At 41.1% G+C, this 20,418-nt stretch overlaps 2 protein-coding genes across 5 annotated transcripts in view; both read left to right on the top strand.

Moving 5' to 3' along the window:
* LRP8 (LDL receptor related protein 8) overlaps nt 1-5,606 on the top strand; it is a gene marked incomplete at its 5' end in the record, with an annotated part of 78,296 nt that extends 72,690 nt beyond the window's left edge. For all 4 annotated transcript variants that reach the window (XM_080801349.1, XM_080801350.1, XM_080801351.1 and 1 more), the window contains one exon: nt 980-5,606. In XM_080801349.1, coding sequence (XP_080657475.1) covers nt 980-1,018 — 39 coding nt within the window. In that variant the 3' untranslated portion in view covers nt 1,019-5,606. The remainder of the gene's footprint in view (nt 1-979) is intronic.
* Nucleotides 5,607-9,067: 3,461 nt separating this feature from the next.
* Nucleotides 9,068-19,244, top strand: MAGOH (mago homolog, exon junction complex subunit). The gene is made up of 5 exons (XM_080802560.1): nt 9,068-9,267; nt 10,947-11,005; nt 12,210-12,320; nt 17,225-17,307; nt 19,001-19,244. Exons 1-5 carry the CDS (start codon nt 9,180-9,182, stop codon nt 19,098-19,100), a joined length of 441 nt encoding a protein of 146 aa, XP_080658686.1. The 5' UTR covers nt 9,068-9,179; the 3' UTR covers nt 19,101-19,244.
* Nucleotides 19,245-20,418: the final 1,174 nt, after the last annotated feature.

The following is a 20,418-nucleotide window of genomic DNA, read 5'->3' on the forward strand; positions in this document are numbered from 1 at the left end:
CTATTCTTACTCCCATGTGACAGATGGTAAAACCAAGGCTCAGAGAGGTAAAGTGGTTACCCCCAATTCACTTAGCTAGGAGAAAGATACTGAAACACTGGGGTCTGCCCAAATGAGTGTACTCAGGAAATGGAAGAGTGGGAAAACAGGATTTTGACAGACCCAGTTGGGGAAAGCTAGAGAGGTAGCCTGGAGGAGAAAACACTCAGAAGGAAAGGAAGGGAACTAAGACTGTGTCTGCAGATTTCAAGGGTTGTCTGTATAGAACTCTCGGAGTCTAAGAGAATCGGGGAATGTTGGAATAGTTAGAGAAAGAGATTACTTGTCAGTAGAGGAAAGAGGTTAAGTCCACTGTCTGCTCTTCCAGTGGAATAGACCAGCTCAGGGCTTAATGGGCTCAGCCCACTAACAGCCATTTGTGACGGGGGAATTCTAGCATCTAATGACTAGAAAGTAGGGTTGAGGAAAAGAGGGACTGAATTTAATTGACCTGTACCGCTTTCCGATTCTGTATGATCAGTTACGAGGGGTGCAGCAGATCGCCTGCCTACTGGTGACTCAAAAGCTAGAGACAAGTAGCTAATGGCCTGGGATTAAACATTGACCACAGCTAACCCACTGATGTTGAACAAACCTAAAATCCTATAAGGAAGGACTGAGAAAGTTGAGACCTCTGCAGCACTCCTTTACCATGAGGCAGAAAAGAATGATGGAGAAAGCGACAGCTGTAGATTCACCCAGGTCTGGGTTCAAATGTTAGTTCACCCACTTGCTATGTGATCCAGGACAAATGTTGTTAAAGCTCATTGAGTCTCCGTTTCCTCATCTGTAAAATAAATACGACAAACCTGTCTCCCGGGGTAGTGTGAAGATTATGTGAGCTAATGCCTGTCAAGTAACAGAATGTCTGCTGCCTTGTGGGGACTCAGTAAACAGCTCCTGTGGGTCTAACGGTGATGTCTTTGCTCTGTCTCCCCAGCGAGTGGCATTAAGCCTTGAAGATGATGGACTGCCCTGAGGATGGGACCACTCCCTTCGTGCCTCATGGAATTCAGTCCCATCCACTACACTTTCTGGATGGTGTATGCCTGCATGAAGGGGTTTCTGTATATGGGTCTGTGTGAGTGAGTGAGTGAGTGAGTATGCGTGCGCGCGTGTGTGATTTCTTTTTAATTTATGTTGCGGAAAGGTAACCACAAAGTTATGATGAACTGCAAACATCCAAAGGATGTGAGAGTTTTTATATGTATAATGTTTTATACACTTTTTAACCGGTTGCACTGCCCATGGGGACTTCATGGAATGGCTACTGCCGAGTGACTGACACGATGTACATAACCAAATGGGGCTGATGGTACAGTAGCTTACTCATCATTTTAAAACTATATTTACAGAGGGTGTTTGGTTTGGGGGGGCTTTTTTAGGTTTTGGAGTTTGGGGGTTGATTTTTTTTTCCAGTATATAAAATGATGATGCTTTGTGGCTTCCATCAACATAAGTGTAAAAAAGAAGAAAACACTTCAACTCCCTCCCCCACTTAGATTATTTATTAACATATTTCAGAAATAAGATTAGTTCTATAAATAATTTAGAGACATGAGAGTATTTATTTTTGGTATGACTGGCCCACCATGCAGACTCCGCGTGCATTGATGTTCCTATGTGTATGTGTGTGAGAGAGACAGATCTGTAGAAAGAGGCGTGCCTGGGGCTGTTCAAATCCATACAGAGAAATACATGGGAAAACAGTCCACAGAGGGGCATCTGTAGTTTTCAGAGAAGACTCTGGAAATTTGGCTCAAAAAATGGGTGCCGTGGTTTGGTAAACACCTGGTGGAAGAGGCAAGTCTTCCCCACCTCTGGCAACTTCTGGGACCCCAGTCTGTCAGGCAAAGCCTTTCAGTTCACCCATGGCTGCCGTGACTCCCACTTGAGCTTTCTCTTCTGTGGCTGAGGTCAGCGCACAGACTTCACACGGTGCCAGTTCTCGTGAGCTCAGGCGAGAACATGCCCGAACCTCGGCTACTGCTTATTTTAAAGTTCGACATTTCAAGTAACTTCCTTTTCCTTCAGGATGCTTGGGTTGAATTCATTATGTTTCCTCTGAAGCAGGCATAGGGTGCCATCCTTACTCGTGGAGAGCTAAGTGGAGACATTTCTAGAACAGCCCAAGTTTCCTGTAGAGACTGGCTCAGACACTGAACCTCTGAGACACGCAGTGGGTGAGGATAAGGACAGTGGAGTGGGTTCTGTTACATCTCTGTTTCTCCCTTTCCCTTGTTCTCTGCCATTTCCTGTAACTGGGGGGAACAACATAAGCTTGCTACCATCATGTGTTCATATAGATGAAAGTAGCTTTAGGCTGAAGTCAGAAAAAGTGGCCAAACTTGAAGTCCTACGAGAGGGAAATGGCATACACAACGTTATAGCCTATTGGATATATATGTTCACACAGGGATTTGGTTTACTACTTTGTAAATAAAAGAAAAAACTCCGGGTATATGTATAGATTTTTTTTTCATTATGGACACTTTTTTTGTTTTTCCTGGGTGTTGGGAGAGGTGGGAGAAGTGCTTTTTTCTCTTTGTGGGATCTACCATTGAAAACATGGCCCCAGAAGGAACTCTGGCCCCGCCAGCTGTCTCATCCAAGATCTGATCTTTTCTTAACTCTGCTGTTCTGCCACTTCCCTCCCATCAGACAGCCAGGGACAAGACATGTGAACAAACTGAACAAATTCTGACACCCCTCCCCGCAGCAGCCCCCAACTCAGTGAAGCTTGGATATCTCACCAGCTTGATACCCTTCGCATTTCCAGGCAGGCATTCAGGAGTTCTATAACCTAACCCTGCTCCTAGAACCTTTCTCCACGTCACTCGTGAGCTCCTCACTTCTGAGAAAAAACAACTGTGTTCTGGAGCCTCGGCCCTATGCTCTGCGTAAACAAGCAATTTCCTCACGATATGCGTGTGTTGTGGTCCTGAAACACTCATTGAGAGGCAACTGACCTAGAGACCAATACCAAATAGAATTTTAAGAACAGGTGGCCAACTCCTATGGAGCTTATTCACTTACTACTATTCTTTCAAGAATGGAAAGTAAAATTATTTTTGACTGAAGAAAAATGACAAAAAAAAATCATTGAGATTTACACAAAACAGGCAACTTTTTCTATGACCTGCCTCCAAAGAAATAGAATTTCCTGGGGAAATGAGAACAGTGACTAATGTGTAGTTTCTAAACTTTGAATCAGATCCTGGCCTTCCCAGGGGGAAAAAAAAACAAAAACAAAACAAACACACAAACAAAAATGGAGTCAGGATGGTTCAGCCTGAGATCTCAAAATGATGATGAAACACAGCTTTCTCAGAGACGTCCATGTTTCCTGAATATGCTACAAGTGCAGTTTGGAAGAGGCGGCTCTGGGAGCGGCTACAGAAGACGAATTGCAGAGTCCTCACGTGTCCGATGGTAGTCAGTAGGATGAAATCTGAGGAGGTCAGGTCCATCCTCCCTCTCTAGTCTTGGAGGCTTCTGAACCTCATTTTGAGGTATAATTACATTTCTGTTGCCTTTTGCCCCTGTGCTATCATGTGTCTACAGCCAACAACAGATCATAGAGTCATTGGACTATAGAGCTGGAAGGAAATCTAGACATAAGGCCTAGAGGGTAGAAGATTTATCAGAAATTTTTTTTCCCTCTGTTTCAGAGAAACTGGTCCCAGACCTTTTCCTCCCTTTTCTTCTCCAGGAGACTACTTTGGGCTGCCTGAGCGTTGTACCAAACCTGCTACCTATCTAATGGCCTATCTTTCCAGTGGAATTATGAAGACGCTGGTAGAAATAGCCTGCCCAGAAACAGAAAACTAAAATTTTATTTATTTACTCTTGATGGCATGATTATTTATAAAATAGGTTGAGGTAACGTTTAATCTCAAGATGAGATTGGAATTAAATTTTATGGCAATAAGTACTATGATCCTTCTAATTTTCTCTGCGGTTGCGGTATATCCATTCATTGAAACCATTTGCCAGGTACCGGTTAAGTGCCGGGCACTGCACTCAAGTGTTTACTGTCCTTACAGAGTTCGCAGTAACAGTAGAGGAAGACAGGCAGAAACAAAAAAGGAACAGATTCTTTTCAGAGTACTATTAAGGCACAAAGGAGAGAGAGGTCATTTCTATGTATGGAGATGAGGAATGGGGTCAAGAAAGGCATTGTGGAAGTGACCTTATGCTAAGTCTTAAAAACTAAGTCAGGGTGTCCGGGCTGCTCCAGGCAGTGGAGGACACAGAGGCATGAAACAGCATGGGGACTGTAGGGAACTGCATGTAATTCATTGTAACGAGCAAAAGGCTCAAGGGGGACTTAGCAAGAAATGAGGCTGAATGGAAAGACAGGTTCAATGTAAGCACTTTATAGAATACTTATGTTTAATTTCTGATTCCATTATGCAAACATTTCTTAGTCATTTATTGCGTACGAGGCACGGAGTGCATCATGGAGGGTTCATCAGGATGCATCGCCAGCACTTTGCAGACACGACAGTCTTTAGCCTCCAGCTTTCCAGTGGCCAAAGGGAAATAGTGACTGCGTTTCGTATGTTTGAGTTGATCTTTTTTTGAATATAAGGATAATGGAATTTTCACAGAAGCCCTCTGTGTTGTCAAGAGCCTCTGAGATTTTTCTCAACATTGAGAAAATGAAATTTTGGAGATGGGTAGTCTGCAGAGGGAACCCCAAGCACTGTCTAGTCAGGTGCTGGTGGGAGTCAGGAGAGAGCACAGGAATGTGAGCCTCACTCCTCTTCCTAACTCCAGCTGGACTCACTATTTCACAGAATATAAATGAGTTAGCAATTAAACATTCAGAGTAAATAACTTCCTTTCCCATCAATGCATGAAGATAGAGTATCGGAGTCTTCTCACACTGTATTTTTAGGGTATTGGGGATTTTCAGGATACAGAGAACTTAGAGGTGGAGGAATTATAGCTTCAAATTTTCAGTTAATATAAGAAATCAGGAAGCTCTGTTCATTCAGTCTATGCACCATGTGCATAGTCAAGAATCAGCAGAAACCCTCTGCATTTGCAAACACTTTGTGCTATAAAAAGTAATTTTAAAAAAGCCACCTGTATATGTATATATATATTTAAAAACATGAAGGTTTTGATACTTTTTTACAAAAACTACAAGAGAAAACATACCTGTACAAACCATGTGTTTTAAAATAGCATTTTGTTCTAAACAGCTCTTGTTCATTTGGGGGTGAAGTACTGGTTTGCAGACTCCATCACCTTGTACCCAAATGAATTTTCCTCGTTTGTCTTCTCCCCACACCCTCAAATGACCATATTTGATGTAACAGGCATGTTAGAATGTTGGGTCACACTAACAGTTTCTGCTCTTTTTGTCTTGTCATTCCAAGTTTCATTAGCTTGTGTAGTCAGTGCCCTTTGCAGTCTGGTTTCTGTTCCAGAAGGAGAGGGTGGCGTGCTGCATCTCACTAGCTGTACTGACATCATCTTGGTGAACGAAAAACCAAATGTGAACATTTGTAAAATCAGTGCACTGTTTCTAGAGAGAGATTAAATTCATTTTTTAAAATCTGAAAGTGTTGTTCCATTGTGATGCTTTAATGAGGGGTGGAGGGGTGGTGAGCTATCATTGATTGAGTCCCTAATGTGTATCCAGTATTCAACATAAATTATTTTAGACTTCAACAGTCCTATGGGATAAATACTATCAATATCAATATTATTGTCCCCGTTATGTAGATGAGGAAATGGGTGAAAGAACTACCCAGAGTCCCACAATTACGTTTAGTATCCCCAGAGTGCCTGTAGCACATGCTACATGTGGCATTCTCTGCCTAGATTGTCCTCTGGCTCTTCACCTGGCTGACTCCTGCTTGTCCTGGATACTCTGCTAGGACTCTTCCTCCACAAATCTCTGTTCTCTCAGACTCAGACCCAACTCCCAGGGTTAGGTAGTTTCTGCTTCCACAGCAAATTTTGCCTATTTGCATACTAATACTTCTGCCCCACACCCTGATCCCTGCTTCGAGGCTGCTGAGGTGGTTTCTACCAAGGACGTCCTTGATTATAAATCTTATAAATATTTCCAGTCTTTTATCTCCCTTGACCTGGAAGCAGTTGGCACTGTTGGCACTCCTTCTTGAAAGGAGTTTTGGCTCATGACACCATATTCCTGGTTTTTCCCTACCTCTCTGGCCATATCTTAATCTCCTACGCCTATCCCTTACATTATGGTGTCTTGTCTCAAATCCATCCACATTTATCATCTCCATTGCCACTACCCGAGTACAGGCTACCATTATTTTGGACGATCATCATCATAGATTAGCAACTACATATCTGAACTTCATACTTTAAATCTTTCCATTTTCCAATCTGTTCTACAATATTGCAGCCAGAGTGATTTTGTCTAGAATGCAACAGGTCATGTCACTACCATCCTTTCTACTTTCCTGCTTAAAGCTCTTCATCTGTTTCCCTTGCATTGAAATCCAATACCTTTCGGTTTTAGCCCACACTCCTTAATATGGCTTGTAAGCCATTTGGCTTCTGCCCCTTCTCCAACCTCATTACTATATCCAAAACCTCATTCTGTATTCTAACCCTGCGGTTCTGGGCCTTCTATTTGGACCATTTCCTTCAGGAAGACTTCCCTTAGGCCCCTCTACTGGATTATGAACCATCCCCTGTGCTTCCATAGTATTCTGTGTTTCCCCTATTTGTAACCTTTATCTTTACATTATAATTGCTTGTATGCTCCCTAATGGCCTCCTCTGCAAGTTCTATAAAGGTCTGTATTGCTTACCAACATGTTCCCAGCACATAGCACAGTAAATGCACAGTAAATCATGCTGAATTCAGACACATCAAATACACAGACCATGTTCTTTCTACTCTACCACGTAATCTCATGCCCCCAAACCTGGATCACTTTACAGCCTGATGAATCCGGTGTCCTTTACATTTACTCAAAACTTCTGTTATTTGCCACATCTGCAGATGCTCAGATTCAGCAGTTACCATATAATTTTTATAATTTCACTCTTGAAAAATAACCTCACGGCATTTACCTGATGAATCTATATACTTAATTGCAATTACCACCTCAAGATTGTTGTGAGGATTCAAAGAACAGCATTTGTAAATGGATTCACATTTATTAGGTGCTTAATACCTAGTGGTTCCCTTCTCTTTTTTATACAGTTCCCTTATTACCACCCATACAAGTGCTTTTTTTTTTTAATATTTATTCATTTATTAGAGAGAGAGGGAGGGAGAGAGAGAATCCCAAGCAGACTCCCTGCTGAGCAGAGAGCCCGATTCAGGGCTTGATCCCAGGATCCCAAGATCATGACCTGAGCCAAAATCAAGAGTTTGATGCTCAACTGACTGAGCCACTTAGGCCTCCCCCAGTTTTTTTTTTTTTTTTAAATAAAATGTCTTATGGTTTAATAGCAATTTACAGTTTGCAAACTATTTTCCCAATTTCCAAGATATTGCTTCCTATCTTTACACCAGTCCTACCAGATGTATGACATTATTTTTCTCATTTTAAAGATAAACTTGAGGTCCAAGAAGTTAATCAGTTCATCTTCAGTCACAGTGAATCAAGTTGCACAGGATTATTTTAATACAAGCTTCCAGTGATTTTTCCCCCGTCACACCCACTCTACACTGTGCTACCAATTATGAGGGGGGGGGCGGGGGGGGGAGAAGAGGAGTAATGTTAAGAATGGGAGTGAGAATCAAGAGACCACTGACCTCTATACAGAACAGTATACACTTAGAGTGGCCAGGCCCCAAGAATGATGCCATCTCAGCACTGTCTCTAGAACTGATTTTATTCCCCGCTCTGGCTGGAACTTCAATGAGCTAAAGCAGTCTTCTAATAATTAGAATTTTGATTGTCCTTTGCCTACTCAAGGAGGAAAATTTTTCCACAGCCAGAAAGACTTCACAGAGGTCAGCCACTTTGGCCTGAAAAGACAAGGGCCTCTTGGGCATCAGTCCTCAACCGCAGCTCATCTGGGTGCTTTGCAAAAACATACCAACGCTTAGGTTCTCTGCGAGAGAACTTGCTTAATTGGTTTGGGATGCGGCCCAAGCATCAGTTTTTTTTTGTTTTTTTTGGTTTTTGTTTTTATAAATTTATTTGAGAGAGAGAGTACAAGTTGGGGGAGTGGCAGGCAGAGGGAGGAGAAGGAGAAGCAGACTCCCCCCTGAGCAGGCAGCCGGATGAGGGGCTCAATCCCAGGACCCTGGGATCACTACGCAGCAGAAGGCAGACGCTTAACCAACTGAGCTACCCAGGGTCTCTCAAGCATCAGTATTTTTAAGATGTTCCCAAACAATTCCATTGTGCAGCCAGGCCTCTGAATCACTGCTCGGTAAGCAGTGCCTAGAAAATGAGAATGGGAAATTAAATATTCCGTTTAACTTCTACTCACAGCACCTACTCTAGAGACCAGTGAAGTAGAAAGGGAAAGGCAGAAATAAAAAGTAAAAGGGATAAAATGGGAGATAAGTTAGTTCCAGGGAAATGACAATCTCCAAAGTTTTCCTTGAACTAGTCCATAAACAGCAAAGTTCAGTTGCAGCCAACTTTTGACACAGCGCGTGCCGAGTTCCGTGGAATCAGGTCACTTACGTTTTTTTTTTCTCTGTGAGGTTGGCTCATTTAACCCCATTTTATTATTGAGACCTAGGTCCGGAAGCGGTTATCAGCTTTGTCCGACTCCAAGTTAGGTGTATTTAAATGGATGTCGAGCCAGAAAGGGCACAGCGCTTGGGGTGCTTAGCCGGCAGTTTTGAAAGAATGTCTCCAAACCCGCCGCTCCAAACGCTCGGCCTTTGCTTGGTGCAAACCCCGGGGCCGAGCTTCAGCCCTGTTCCCGCCTCGGGCCGAAGAGGCTGGGCTGCACTGACCCCGCCTTCGGGTGAAAGGAGCCTCGTTTCTGCCGGGTAATGGGCCAGAGTTGCCCCCACTTCCGGGAGCGGGGGCGACCTGGGCCGCTTCCCGGCGGCCGACGGCCTTGCTTTGACGTCACTTCCGCGCGCCCAGGTAGACGTCAGTGTTGGGCGCAAACAGCGACGGTGTGGCTTGCTGGTAAAGTTTCGTCTCGGTTCCCTCCTTATGAACCATGGAGAGTGACTTTTATCTGCGTTACTACGTGGGACATAAAGGCAAATTCGGCCACGAGTTTCTGGAGTTTGAGTTCCGACCCGACGGTAAGAGCGGCCCCTGGCACCCCGGGAGCGAGGACTGGGCCTGGGGTCGGGCGAATGGAGAGGCCGGGATTCTGGAATGTGCGAGGAGCTAGAAGAGGAAGGGACTGATGACTGCGGCGCGGATCAGAAAGAATCACTCCTGTGACCGCTCCACTGGTTCTTTCCATGTGCAGGGACTTCTGTTTGGTGACATTTTTTTATTAGAACGCTTCACGCAGAAAACATTACCTACCTCGTACCAGGCTCTTTTTCACAATCTGGGATACAGGAGTGAACGACAGAAAGCTTCCTCTCATGGAACGTATATTCTGGTGCTGGGAGAGATGTAAACAAACAAAAAAATTCCAGATAGTGACGAGTGGTCAGAACATAAAACAAAATGATGGAATAATTGTTGGCGAGCTGCTTTTAAGCAGAGTGACCACTAGCGCGCTCTCTGAAAACGTAGTGTTTGAACTGAACCCTGACTGACAAGAAGGAACCAGGCTTGTGAATCTGCGGAAGAAGAGCATTCTGGACAGAGGGAGTAAGAAGTGTTAAGGCTGTAGGGCATGAGTGAGCTAGTAGGCATGTTTTGGGTGGTCAGTATGGCTGAGGAAGTAGTGAGCTCTGAGGAGAATTGTAGGAGACAATGTCAGATCAGTAGGCAGGGGGACACCATGTAGGTCTTTATAGGCCATTTTATTCTAAATGCAGCAGGAAGCAAATGGAAAGTTTTAAAGAGAGAAAGATGTGATCTCTTCCTGAAAAAGTATTCTAATCATTGGGTGCAGAATGGGCAAGGGTGGAGAGAGGGCTTCTTATTAAGAGACAGTTATAGTTGTCAAGACAAAAAGGAAGTTGGTTGGAACTAGCGGGGCAGTAAAAGCAGATAGAAGGATTTAGGATACTATTGGAGGCAGAACCAATATGACTTTGCTGTTTGATAAGAGCTGGGGGAAGGGCCACTGTGGTGAAGGAAAAGGAATCAAAGATGACAGAAAACTCTCATTAAATGGGAGCACAAAGATGAATCTGACAGACCCAGGTTATAAACAAACAGTGACAAGATAGTGTGTTTACATGTGTGCCTTCTATTCTGAGGTTAAAAACTCATCTATTTCCTTTTATCTTTTCCTTCATACCCAGCATATACCCAGATTAGCGTTTTGGATGCACCTACACACAAAGGGCCTTATATACCAAATATGCTTAATAATAAAATCACAACTTTTCCATCACAGGAATAGTTCAGAGTGTTGCATGGTCACATGAATAGTATGTAAACAGCATTTTACAGTTTTCAAACTCCTTTCACAACTCATTTGAACCTCAGGAGGCCTGTATGCTAATAAGTTACCATCACTCTCCCTGTTTTCAGCTGAGAGCATTAACCTGCAGAGATATGATTTGCCAGAGTCACAAAAGAGTCTGCTTGTGTTCTTTTATCATACCTGAGCTGCCTTTTGCAAGATTCTAATTCAGTGTCAGTATTATTGTCGGCTATCAGGCTATTTAATAGCGAAGAACTGAAAAGACTGCTCTTCTTGGAACACCAGAAGCACAGATAGTAAACCTGGTAGATACTGAAGGGAGGGCCGGGATACATTTTAAGCAACAGCTAATAGTCTTGGTGAGCTAATGACACTTTATTCATATGTTTTTAATATACACTGAATTTGGTTTTTTGTTTCTTATAGGGAAATTGAGATATGCCAACAACAGCAATTACAAAAATGATGTCATGATCAGAAAAGAGGTAATGAGCCTTTTGAGAGCCTTTCTTTTACTACCGTTTAGCCTTTTGTCTTGTTTTTGTTCTTTCTGGGAGTAGTATTGAAAAAGAATAGAGAAGTATAGACATATCTATAGATACCTCCTAAAATTTTTCTCATCTCTTTCAGTTTGTATTTTCTTTCACAGTGCTGAATCACTTACTGGTAATCATTTAAAGTCTTGCAAACTTGGTTTAAACCCTGAATCTGCTACTTACTATGTGCCCTTGGGCAAATTCCCTGTTCTTTGTCTGCAGAAACAAATAATAAAACCTACCCCCCACTGTCCATTCCTGTCATAGAATTAAATACATTATACTCAAAGTGTTTGGTATATTCCCTGGTGCGTAGCTTTCACTAGAGCTCTTTAATTTGCATTTGAACATGGTAAGGGAGCGTGGGAAAGCAGTTCACATCATTGAATGCATGTTAGATGCCAGGCATGGCACTTGGTATTTTATACACATACGATTTTATGTAACCCTGATTGTAAGCCTGTTTGATGGGTGGTATAATATACCCTTTACAGTGAGCCCCCAGATATTAATTATGAGGCTTATTCAAAGTCACCTCTCCCTGGCTAGCAAGAGATAGAGTCGGAGTTCAAAGCTGTGCCTGCCTCTGTCAAGTCCATGTGCTCCATTTTGTATAACTTCTGCCACACTGTTGAGGCTTCATCAAGGCTTCTCTTTCCTTTCAACCACTTTGTCGCATTTGAAAATGTCTTGTTAACATATTGTCATACTATTATGTTTAACTAGCATTCAGTTTTATGTTTACCCACACATGTCAGCCTCCTTATATTTTCTTTAATGGGAACTAATATGCAAAAGGTATTTTAAAAGACATGTCTCTGCTCTTCATAAGCATGTCATCTAGTTAGGAATAACCAGGGTTTCTCACAGACCTTTTGTTCTGGGTTCAAGTGTGAGTTGGGTCTGTAAGCAAGGAAAAGGTCCAAGTGAACAGCATGTCCCAAGAAGTAGAAACAGGTAGATGGGGTCTGAGGTGTAGTCACTGGGCACTTCTGGCCTTGCCCTCTTCACGCCTGAATGCCATCACCCCTTACAGCTAGAAACTAGTTTTTAGGAGGGGGCTTTTTTTTTTTTTTTTAATCTTTTATCACTATCTGAGTCAGAACACTTGCTTAGGAATACAGCTTAATTCCATTTTTGAATTTGCTTTCAGGCTTATGTACATAAAAGTGTAATGGAGGAACTGAAGAGAATAATAGATGACAGTGAAATTACCAAAGAGGATGATGCCTTGTGGCCTCCCCCTGACCGAGTGGGCCGGCAGGTGAGTGTTTTAGCAGCTGTCCTGTAGTGCAGAAATCTTACAACTAAGATGAGTTTTACTGCCCTGCATATAACTGAATTCGTGGGGGGAGGGGAACCTACACAAAGCAGATTACAGCACCTTTATCTAAGGAAGCAGTAATCCCACAGAGAGGAACAGAGAGCCAGTGGTGCTTCTGACCACCTAGATCCTAGCCCTGGATTTCCTCATGTGCCTCTCCCCTCAGCCCTGCTCAGAGGTTTTGCTGCCCAACTCACTGAGTAACTGCTATGGACAAAGTATTGTGACTATACAAAGAGAAATAGAACATGGTTATTTCAGCAATCTAAGAGAAGGAAAGTCATGCAAGTGGCTAGGTATATGTGTTTAAATTCATGGCTTATATATTTATTCTGAACACCATTATGGTAATTAAAATAAAAACCACTGTCATATTTGACTGTGTTAACGGGGAAGCTGTTTCTTTCCACCTCAACTGCTACCTTCCTAATCTAGACTTCTAATTGATGTCCTTTTTCCCTTTGGCCTGTACAGCCTGTTTTTCCATCCTGAAATCAGACTAATCTTTTAAAATGTCAATGTATTCCACTGATTTTAAGTTCTCCATTGCCTTCCCACTACATTTAAAATAAAATCCAGGATGACTGGGTGACTTAGTCAGTTAGCATCTGCCTTTGGCTCTGGTCATGATCCCAGAGTCCTGCATCAGGCTTCTTGCTCAGCGGGGAGCCTATTCTTCCTCTGCCTGCTGCTCCCCCTGCTTGTGCACTCTCTCTCTCTCTGTCAAATAAATTTAAAAAATTTAAAAATAAAATAAAATCCGAACTCCCACTTTATCTTCTACCATTTTCTTTTCTTTCTTTTTTTTTTTAAGATTTTATTTATTTATTTGACAGAGATCACAAGTAGGCAGAGAGTCAGGCAGAGGGAGAGGGAGAAGCAGGCTCCCCGCTGAGCGGAGAGCCCGATGTGGGGCTCGATCCCAGGACCCTGGGATCATGACCTGAGCCGAAGGCAGAGACTTTAACCCACTGAGCCACCCAGGTGCCCCTTCTACCATTTTCATAATCTTTTACTGTGTTCAGACCTCACTGACCTTATTTCTGTTCTTCAGACATACTTAGGTTGTTCTTAGTTTAGGACATTTGCGTTTACTGCATCCTGCCTGGAATGTTCTATCTAACATTGTCTTTATTATTGCAGGTTTCAAACATCGCTTCCTCCGTAATGTCTTGCCTATCCATTCAATCTAAAATGTCCCTCCCCCCCTTTTTTTAAGGTTTTATTTTCTTCGTGGCATCTATTATTGTCTGAAATTGTCTTGTTTGCTTTTCTTTATATATCCCTTTTCCTCCCCCACTACAACAGATTTGCATATACCCCAGCAAGCTCCTTCAATACAAGGATTTTACCTGTTTTTTTAAGTGCTATATCTCTAGTGACTAAAATAGTACTTGTGTATAGTAAAAGCTCAATAATAATTACATTTATTAAATTAATATAAAAACCCATATAAGTTAATTCCTAATTCATCTCAAAATGGTGGGGCAATCTTTTTTTTTTTTTTACTCTAAATCCAACTTAGTTAACATATAGTGTATTATTAGTTTCAGGAGTAGAATTTAGTAATTCATCAGTTGCATTAACACCCACTGCTCATTAGATCACGTGCCCTCCTTAATGCCATCACCCAGTTACCCTGTCTTTCCACCCACCTCCCCTCTAGCAACCCTGGAGGGGTTCCTTATAGTTAAGAGTCTCTTATGGTTTATCTCCCTCTCTGTTTTTATCGTCTTTTATTTTTCCTTCCCTCCCCAAATGTTCATCTGTTTTGTTTCTTGAACTGCACACATGAGTGAAATCATATGGTATTTGTCTTTCTCTGACTTATTTTGCTTAGCATAATTCTTAGCTCCATCTACACCACTGCAAATGTCAAGATTTCATTCTTTTTATGGCTGAGTATTATTCCTTTATGTGTGTGTGTGTGTGTGTGTGTGTGTGTGTGTGTGAGAGTATATGTATATATATAATGTATGTGTATATATATGTGGGGTATGTGTGTATACATACCTATACATATATATATATATACACGCATACACACACACACACACACCACATTTTCTTTATCCATTCATCTGTCGATGGACATCTGGGCTCTTTTAACAGTTTGGCTATTGTGGACATTGCTGCTGTAAACATTGGGGTGCATGTGCCCCTTTGAATCACTATTTTTGTGTCCTTTGGATAAATACCTAGTCTAACTCTTGAGGAAGAGTGAAAAGAAAATCCCATCCTCCGTATTTTCTAAAGTTAACTTTTTAATTTATGTCCACAGGATCTCAGTAAAATCATGTATATGTATTTTGTCTTACCGTTAATTTTCAGCTCTATTAACTCATACGACAATCCCAGTAGCCCAGTGAAGAGAACAGGGCATACTTCTCTACACAAGCAACAGCCTATTGGATGAGGTTACCATAACAGAATGCCATTCATCATAGCAACAAAAGCTTATAAAGAACTTGGGAGTAAATTTTTTTTTTTTTTTTTTTTTTTTTTTTTTAAGATTTTTATTTATTTGCCAGAGAGAGAGAGAGAGAGAGAGAGAGAACACACAAGCAGGCAGAGAGGCAGGCAGAGGCAGCGAGAGAAGCAGGCTCCCTGCCGTGCAAGGAACCCGATGCGGGACTCGATCCCAGGACCCTGGGATCATGACCTGAGCTGAAGGCAGCGGCTTAACCAACTGAGCCACCCAGGCGTCCCGGGAGTAAATTTAATAAGATGTCTGAAACTTAAAAGGGCTTTATAAAAGAACTAAAAATCTGTATCATTTTTATGGATGGAATGACTCAATTATTATATCCATTTTATTAAAATAATTGATAAATTCATTGCAATTCAAATCAAAATCACAACAAGAGTTTTCCTGAAGCCTAAGAGAACATTAAATTCATGGAAGATCAGAGGGACAAGAGTAACCAAGATAATTCTGAAGATTTCTTGAAAAGGTACAGTCATCTGTACTGTGGTGTTGCCTCAGAATTGACCAGTGAACAGTGGAGCAGAGTAGAGAGCCCAGAAACAAACCCATGAATATATGGCAACTCAGAGTAGGGTATGACAGAGTTGAACTTTCAAATTAATAGAAAAAGGATGGATTGTTCAAAAAACGGTATCAGTTGGCAGTATGTTTATAGAATATTTTTAAGTAAATTAGACCATTTGTTGAAATAAACAAGATTTTAAAACATAAAAGAAAATGTAGACTATCTTTTATTATTTTGGGTAGAGAAGGAATATTTTAAATTCCTTAAGGGAAAAGATTGATAAATTTGACTTTTAAAGTTAAAACTTTTGTTTTGCTAAAGACATTATGATAAAGTTGAAAGATAAGCCACAGACTGAAGAAAGATATTTGCAAAACCTATCTGGCAAAGGGTTTATATCTAGAATATATCAAGAACTACAAATTAATAAAAAGATAACCCGGGAAAAAAAAAAGACAACTGGTGGCAGAATGTGTAAGGGTTCTGCATAGGTAATTTACAGAACTAGGAAAACAAATAGCCAATAAATATCTACATTTTGAAAAGTGAACATTAGGAAAATAATGATCTACCATTTCAGACCCATTGGAATAGCAAAAAGTAGGGGTAGGGGACATCAAGTTTCAAAAAGGATATAAGAAAGAAAAAGGGGATCTTACATATTAGTGGAATAACATCAGTACAACTATTTTAGGAAATAATTTGGTAGTAACTGGCAAAATTGAAAAAACCTTATACCTTCCTTCTAGGAATACCCCTAGAGACATTTTCACATGCATACAAGGAGAGGCATAGAAGAATATTCTCACCACATTGTTTATAGTACAATAAATTGGGAACTTAAGTCTGCTTCAACAAGGATATAAATGGAATATTCTAAAGCATTTAAAACTAATGAACTAGATCACATATAAAAACAGTGTTGAATGAAAAAAGCAAAAGGATGCATATAGTATGATCATTTATGTAAAACTTTTAAAACATACTACCAAATCTAAAAACATGAGTAGAAAGAATACACCTCAACTTCAAGGATGCGGGAAGGAGAATGGAATAGGAGGTGGACCTAACTTTGTGTGTAATATTTTATTTATTTAAAAAATCTGATAAACTATTAACATTTTCACACCTGGGTGTTAAGAACGTTGGTTTCATAGTTTTCTATATTTTCTGTTAGAATTCTTTTCATAATTGAAAACTATAAATCAAAAAGAAATAGGAAAAAATGAAGAAAAAAGAAGTGGGACTCACTAAACTGTAAATTCCACAAGGACACAGACCTTTGATTTTGCCGATCTGTCCCAAGCACCAAGAACAATAGCTGGTACACAGTGAGCACCCCCATAGAAAGTTTTTAAAGATTTTTGCTACTTGCATCACTCTTTAGAAATCGAGGCGCAACAGTGTGTAGCTGGTGGTGACAAAGCTGGGATCAAACCCAAGGTCTAGACTTCTCCTTGTCCCATTTGCCCAGAAAGGTTAGATTCTCGGTATTTATAAAACACAAACACAAGATGTATACGTGTTACGCCACTTTCTTTTTTTTTCTTTTTTTGTTACTCCACTTTCTTAACAATGAAAACTCCTATATAAAACTTGTAAATCCTTCCAAGTCCCAGAAATGGTAGAGTCTCACAAACACATCTTCCTCTAATAAAAGTATGAGCTACTCAAGGACTAAATCAATATTTAATTTCTCTTTTTGTTTCTAGAGCCAGTATAGGTTAGTGCATAGAGTGAACTGGTCTTGTTTAAATTGTTGAGTTGGTATGATTTGACAGATGGTATATCTTCTGTGTGGTTGATGGAAAATCCAACTTGGCCTGACTTAGTTTTTTTAAATGTTTCTAGGAGCTTGAAATTGTCATTGGAGATGAACACATATCTTTCACAACATCAAAAATTGGTTCTCTTATTGATGTCAATCAATCCAAGTAAGTGTGTATGACCCTTATAGCCAGATGTGTCTGTTTTGAAGCAGACCAATAGGAAACCCTTAACCAAATTGGGACCATAATGGTAAGATCTGGTACAAATACAAGACAGAAGGGGTCAGGGGTGCCTGGGTAACTCAGTCGGTTAAATGTCCAACTCTTGGTTTCAGCTCAGGTCGTGATCTCAGGGTCATGAGATCAAGTCCTATGTCAGACTCCGTAATCAGTGCAGAGTCTGCTTAAGAATCTCTCTCCCAGGAGAAGGGAGTTAGGGGAAATTGTGGGGGCAGATGAACCACTGAGAGACTGTGGACTCTGAAAAACAATCTGAGGGTTTTGGAGGGGAAGGAGGTGGGAGGTTGGGTGAGCCTGGTGGTGGGTATTATGGAGGGCACAGATTGCATGGAGCACTGGGTGTGGTGCATAAACAATGAATTCTGGAACACTGAAAAGAAATTTAAAAAAATAAAAATTTTTTAAAAAGGAAAAAAAGAATCTCTCTCCCTTTGCCCCCCGCCCCCTGCCCTGGTCTCTCTTTCTCACTTGCTCTCTCTAAAAAAAAAAAAGGAGGGGCCAACTTTGTTCTCATCATTAGAGAGAAACTTTAGATTATTTTCCAGGGCTTTGTCCTGTTGCTTTGATGTTTTATTTAGGTACTGTTACACACAGTTTCTCTGACACACACGCAGAGTAACGTCACAGGAGTAGCCAAAATAAGAACCTGGCCAGAACAGAAAGTGAAATATGCCAAAACAAGTGCTTGAGATAAACTGTAGAGTCATTGGGTCGATCTGAACAGCTTTTCAGGGTTGGCCGTTCACGCTAGCACATCTTATAGTCTGACTGTGGTGAAACTTGAAATTATTTATAATACAAACTTAAGGGGTACCTGGGTGGCTCAGTGGGTTGGGCCTCTGCCTTCGGCTTAGGTCATGATCTCAGGGACCTGGGATCAAGCCCCACATCCAGCTGAAGCCTGCTTCCTCCTCTCTCTCTGCCTGCCTCTCTGCCTAAGATCTTGTGATCTTGTGCTTGTGATCTCTGTCTGTCAAATAAATAAATAAAATCCTTTTTTAAAAGATTTTATTTATTTATTTGACAGACAGATCACAGGTAGGCAGAGAGGCTGGCAGAGAGAGAGGGGGAATTAGGTTCCCTGTCGAGCAGAGAGCCCGGTGCGGGGCTTGATCCCAGGACGCTGGGATCACGACCTGAGCCGAAGGCAGAGGCCCCAGCCCACTGAACTACCCAGGCACCCCAAATAAATAAAATCTTAAAAAAAAAATAGAATACAAACTTAAAAATTCATGTTGTCAGTAGGGAAAATTATAAAGTTGAGACATGAGTCTTTATGCTACAAAGAGTCCTTAGAATTTGGTAACCTCTGGGGGCGCCTGGATGGCTCAGTCGGATGGCTCTGGTCTGACTCTTGGTCTCAGCTGAGGTCTTGAGTTAAACCTTAACTGACTGAGCCACCCAGCCTCCCCTGTGGCTCACTTTTAGTACATGCTGGGTGTAACTGTTTTCCTTGTTTAATATATAGCACATAGCCTTTTCCTTCTTTATGGGCACTTGGTGGTTTTTAAAGTTTTAATTCTGTAAATACCTTTATGTAAATAACCTGAGCTAATGTTTTTGTGTTTTTGCCAGTTTTTTCCAGCTCTTTAAACATGTTTTTCCTTTTGCATTATAGGGATCCAGAAGGCTTACGAGTATTTTATTATCTTGTCCAGGACCTGAAGTGTTTGGTCTTCAGTCTTATTGGATTACACTTCAAGATTAAGCCAATCTAGATTGAAAACTGGTGTGGACACAAGGGGGGGTTGGGAGTACCTGTTTTTAATTACCATTATCAGGAAATCTTTGTGTATATCAGGGCAATATTTTTTTTTATAAACCATAAATGACTGTCTTTAATAAATATATAGCAAAAGGCATTTTTTGTTACTTTATAAAGACCTAAACATGCGAACTCTCCTCAATATTTTTTAAAACACTAACATCCAGTGTGAAGTATCACTAAAAATCTATTAATCATTGTAGGTATAACCACCAATTTACAGGAATAAGAGAATAAAGTTAGAAAATACAATAGATTAAAAAAAGAAAGAAAATACGCTAGAAATCTAACCAATATCCAAAGGAAAATCCAGGGCAGAGGATCTGGCTTCTTCAACAAACAAATTGCAAGCATAAAATAAATAGAGAAGGTGTAGGAACTGGTAGATTAAAGGAGATTTAAGGGGCGGCTGGGTGGCTCAGTGAGTTAAAGCCTCTGCCTTCGGCTCAGGTCGTAATCCCAGGGTCCTGGGATGGAGCCCCGCATTGGGCTCTCTGCTCAGCGGGGAGCCTGCTTCCCCCTCTCTCTGTCTCTGCCTGCCTCTCTGCCCACTTGTGATCTCTGTCTGTTAAATAAATAAATAAAATCTTAAAAAAATTTTTTAAGGAGATTTAAGAAACACATAATCAGTGTACTGTTTGGACCCTATTTGGATCATGATTCAAAAAACAATATTGACATCATTACAGAAATTTGAGCACTAGGTATTTTATATTAGTAAAGTATTGCTGAATTTTTAGGTGTTAAGTGTTTTTCCCCCTCCACCTTTATTGAGAGAGAATTGGGTAGAGAGATATATATATTATATCTCTATATATAGAAAGAGAGAGAGAAAATTGAGGTTGGGGATTTTTTAAAGTCCTCTTTTATGGATAAATCTGTAGGTATTTCAGTATGGAGGATAACATTTTGCTTTAGTACAATATATTTCTCGGGAAGTTTTCTAGTAATCCATCTTAAAATCAATACCAACAGTCATTAGGAACCAAGACCTAGCTGGTTTGGATAGTGTGGGAATTTGTTCAGCAGGTAGATCTGTAGGAATTTTCCTTGCTGCTAAACTAAATTGCACTGCTTCCTTCGGCAAATTGCCGGTTGACCAGATTGTGGGTGCTGACAGGAACTGGGCTTGGTAAGTCTCATCTGTGGGGAGGTGATTAGGATAAGCTCACATCCCACAAGACAGGCCAGACTGGGACGTGTCCTGTCTTTTGACACCTAGGCCAGTGTTCCCTGCAATCCCCGCCCCTACACACATGCTGCCTCCTTCA

The sequence above is a fragment of the Martes martes genome (assembly GCF_963455335.1).
Source record: "Martes martes genome assembly, chromosome: 4".
Taxonomy (NCBI): domain Eukaryota; kingdom Metazoa; phylum Chordata; class Mammalia; order Carnivora; family Mustelidae; genus Martes; species Martes martes.

Bases quoted from the DNA above. Each gene is read 5' to 3' on its own strand.
- MAGOH (XM_080802560.1), top strand. From the start codon at position 9,180: ATGGAGAGTGACTTTTATCTGCGTTACTACGTGGGACATAAAGGCAAA. The intron at 12,321-17,224 runs GTGAGTGTTTTA...AAATGTTTCTAG, and splicing joins CTGACCGAGTGGGCCGGCAG to GAGCTTGAAATTGTCATTGG. The intron at 17,308-19,000 runs GTAAGTGTGTAT...TTTGCATTATAG, and splicing joins ATTGATGTCAATCAATCCAA to GGATCCAGAAGGCTTACGAG.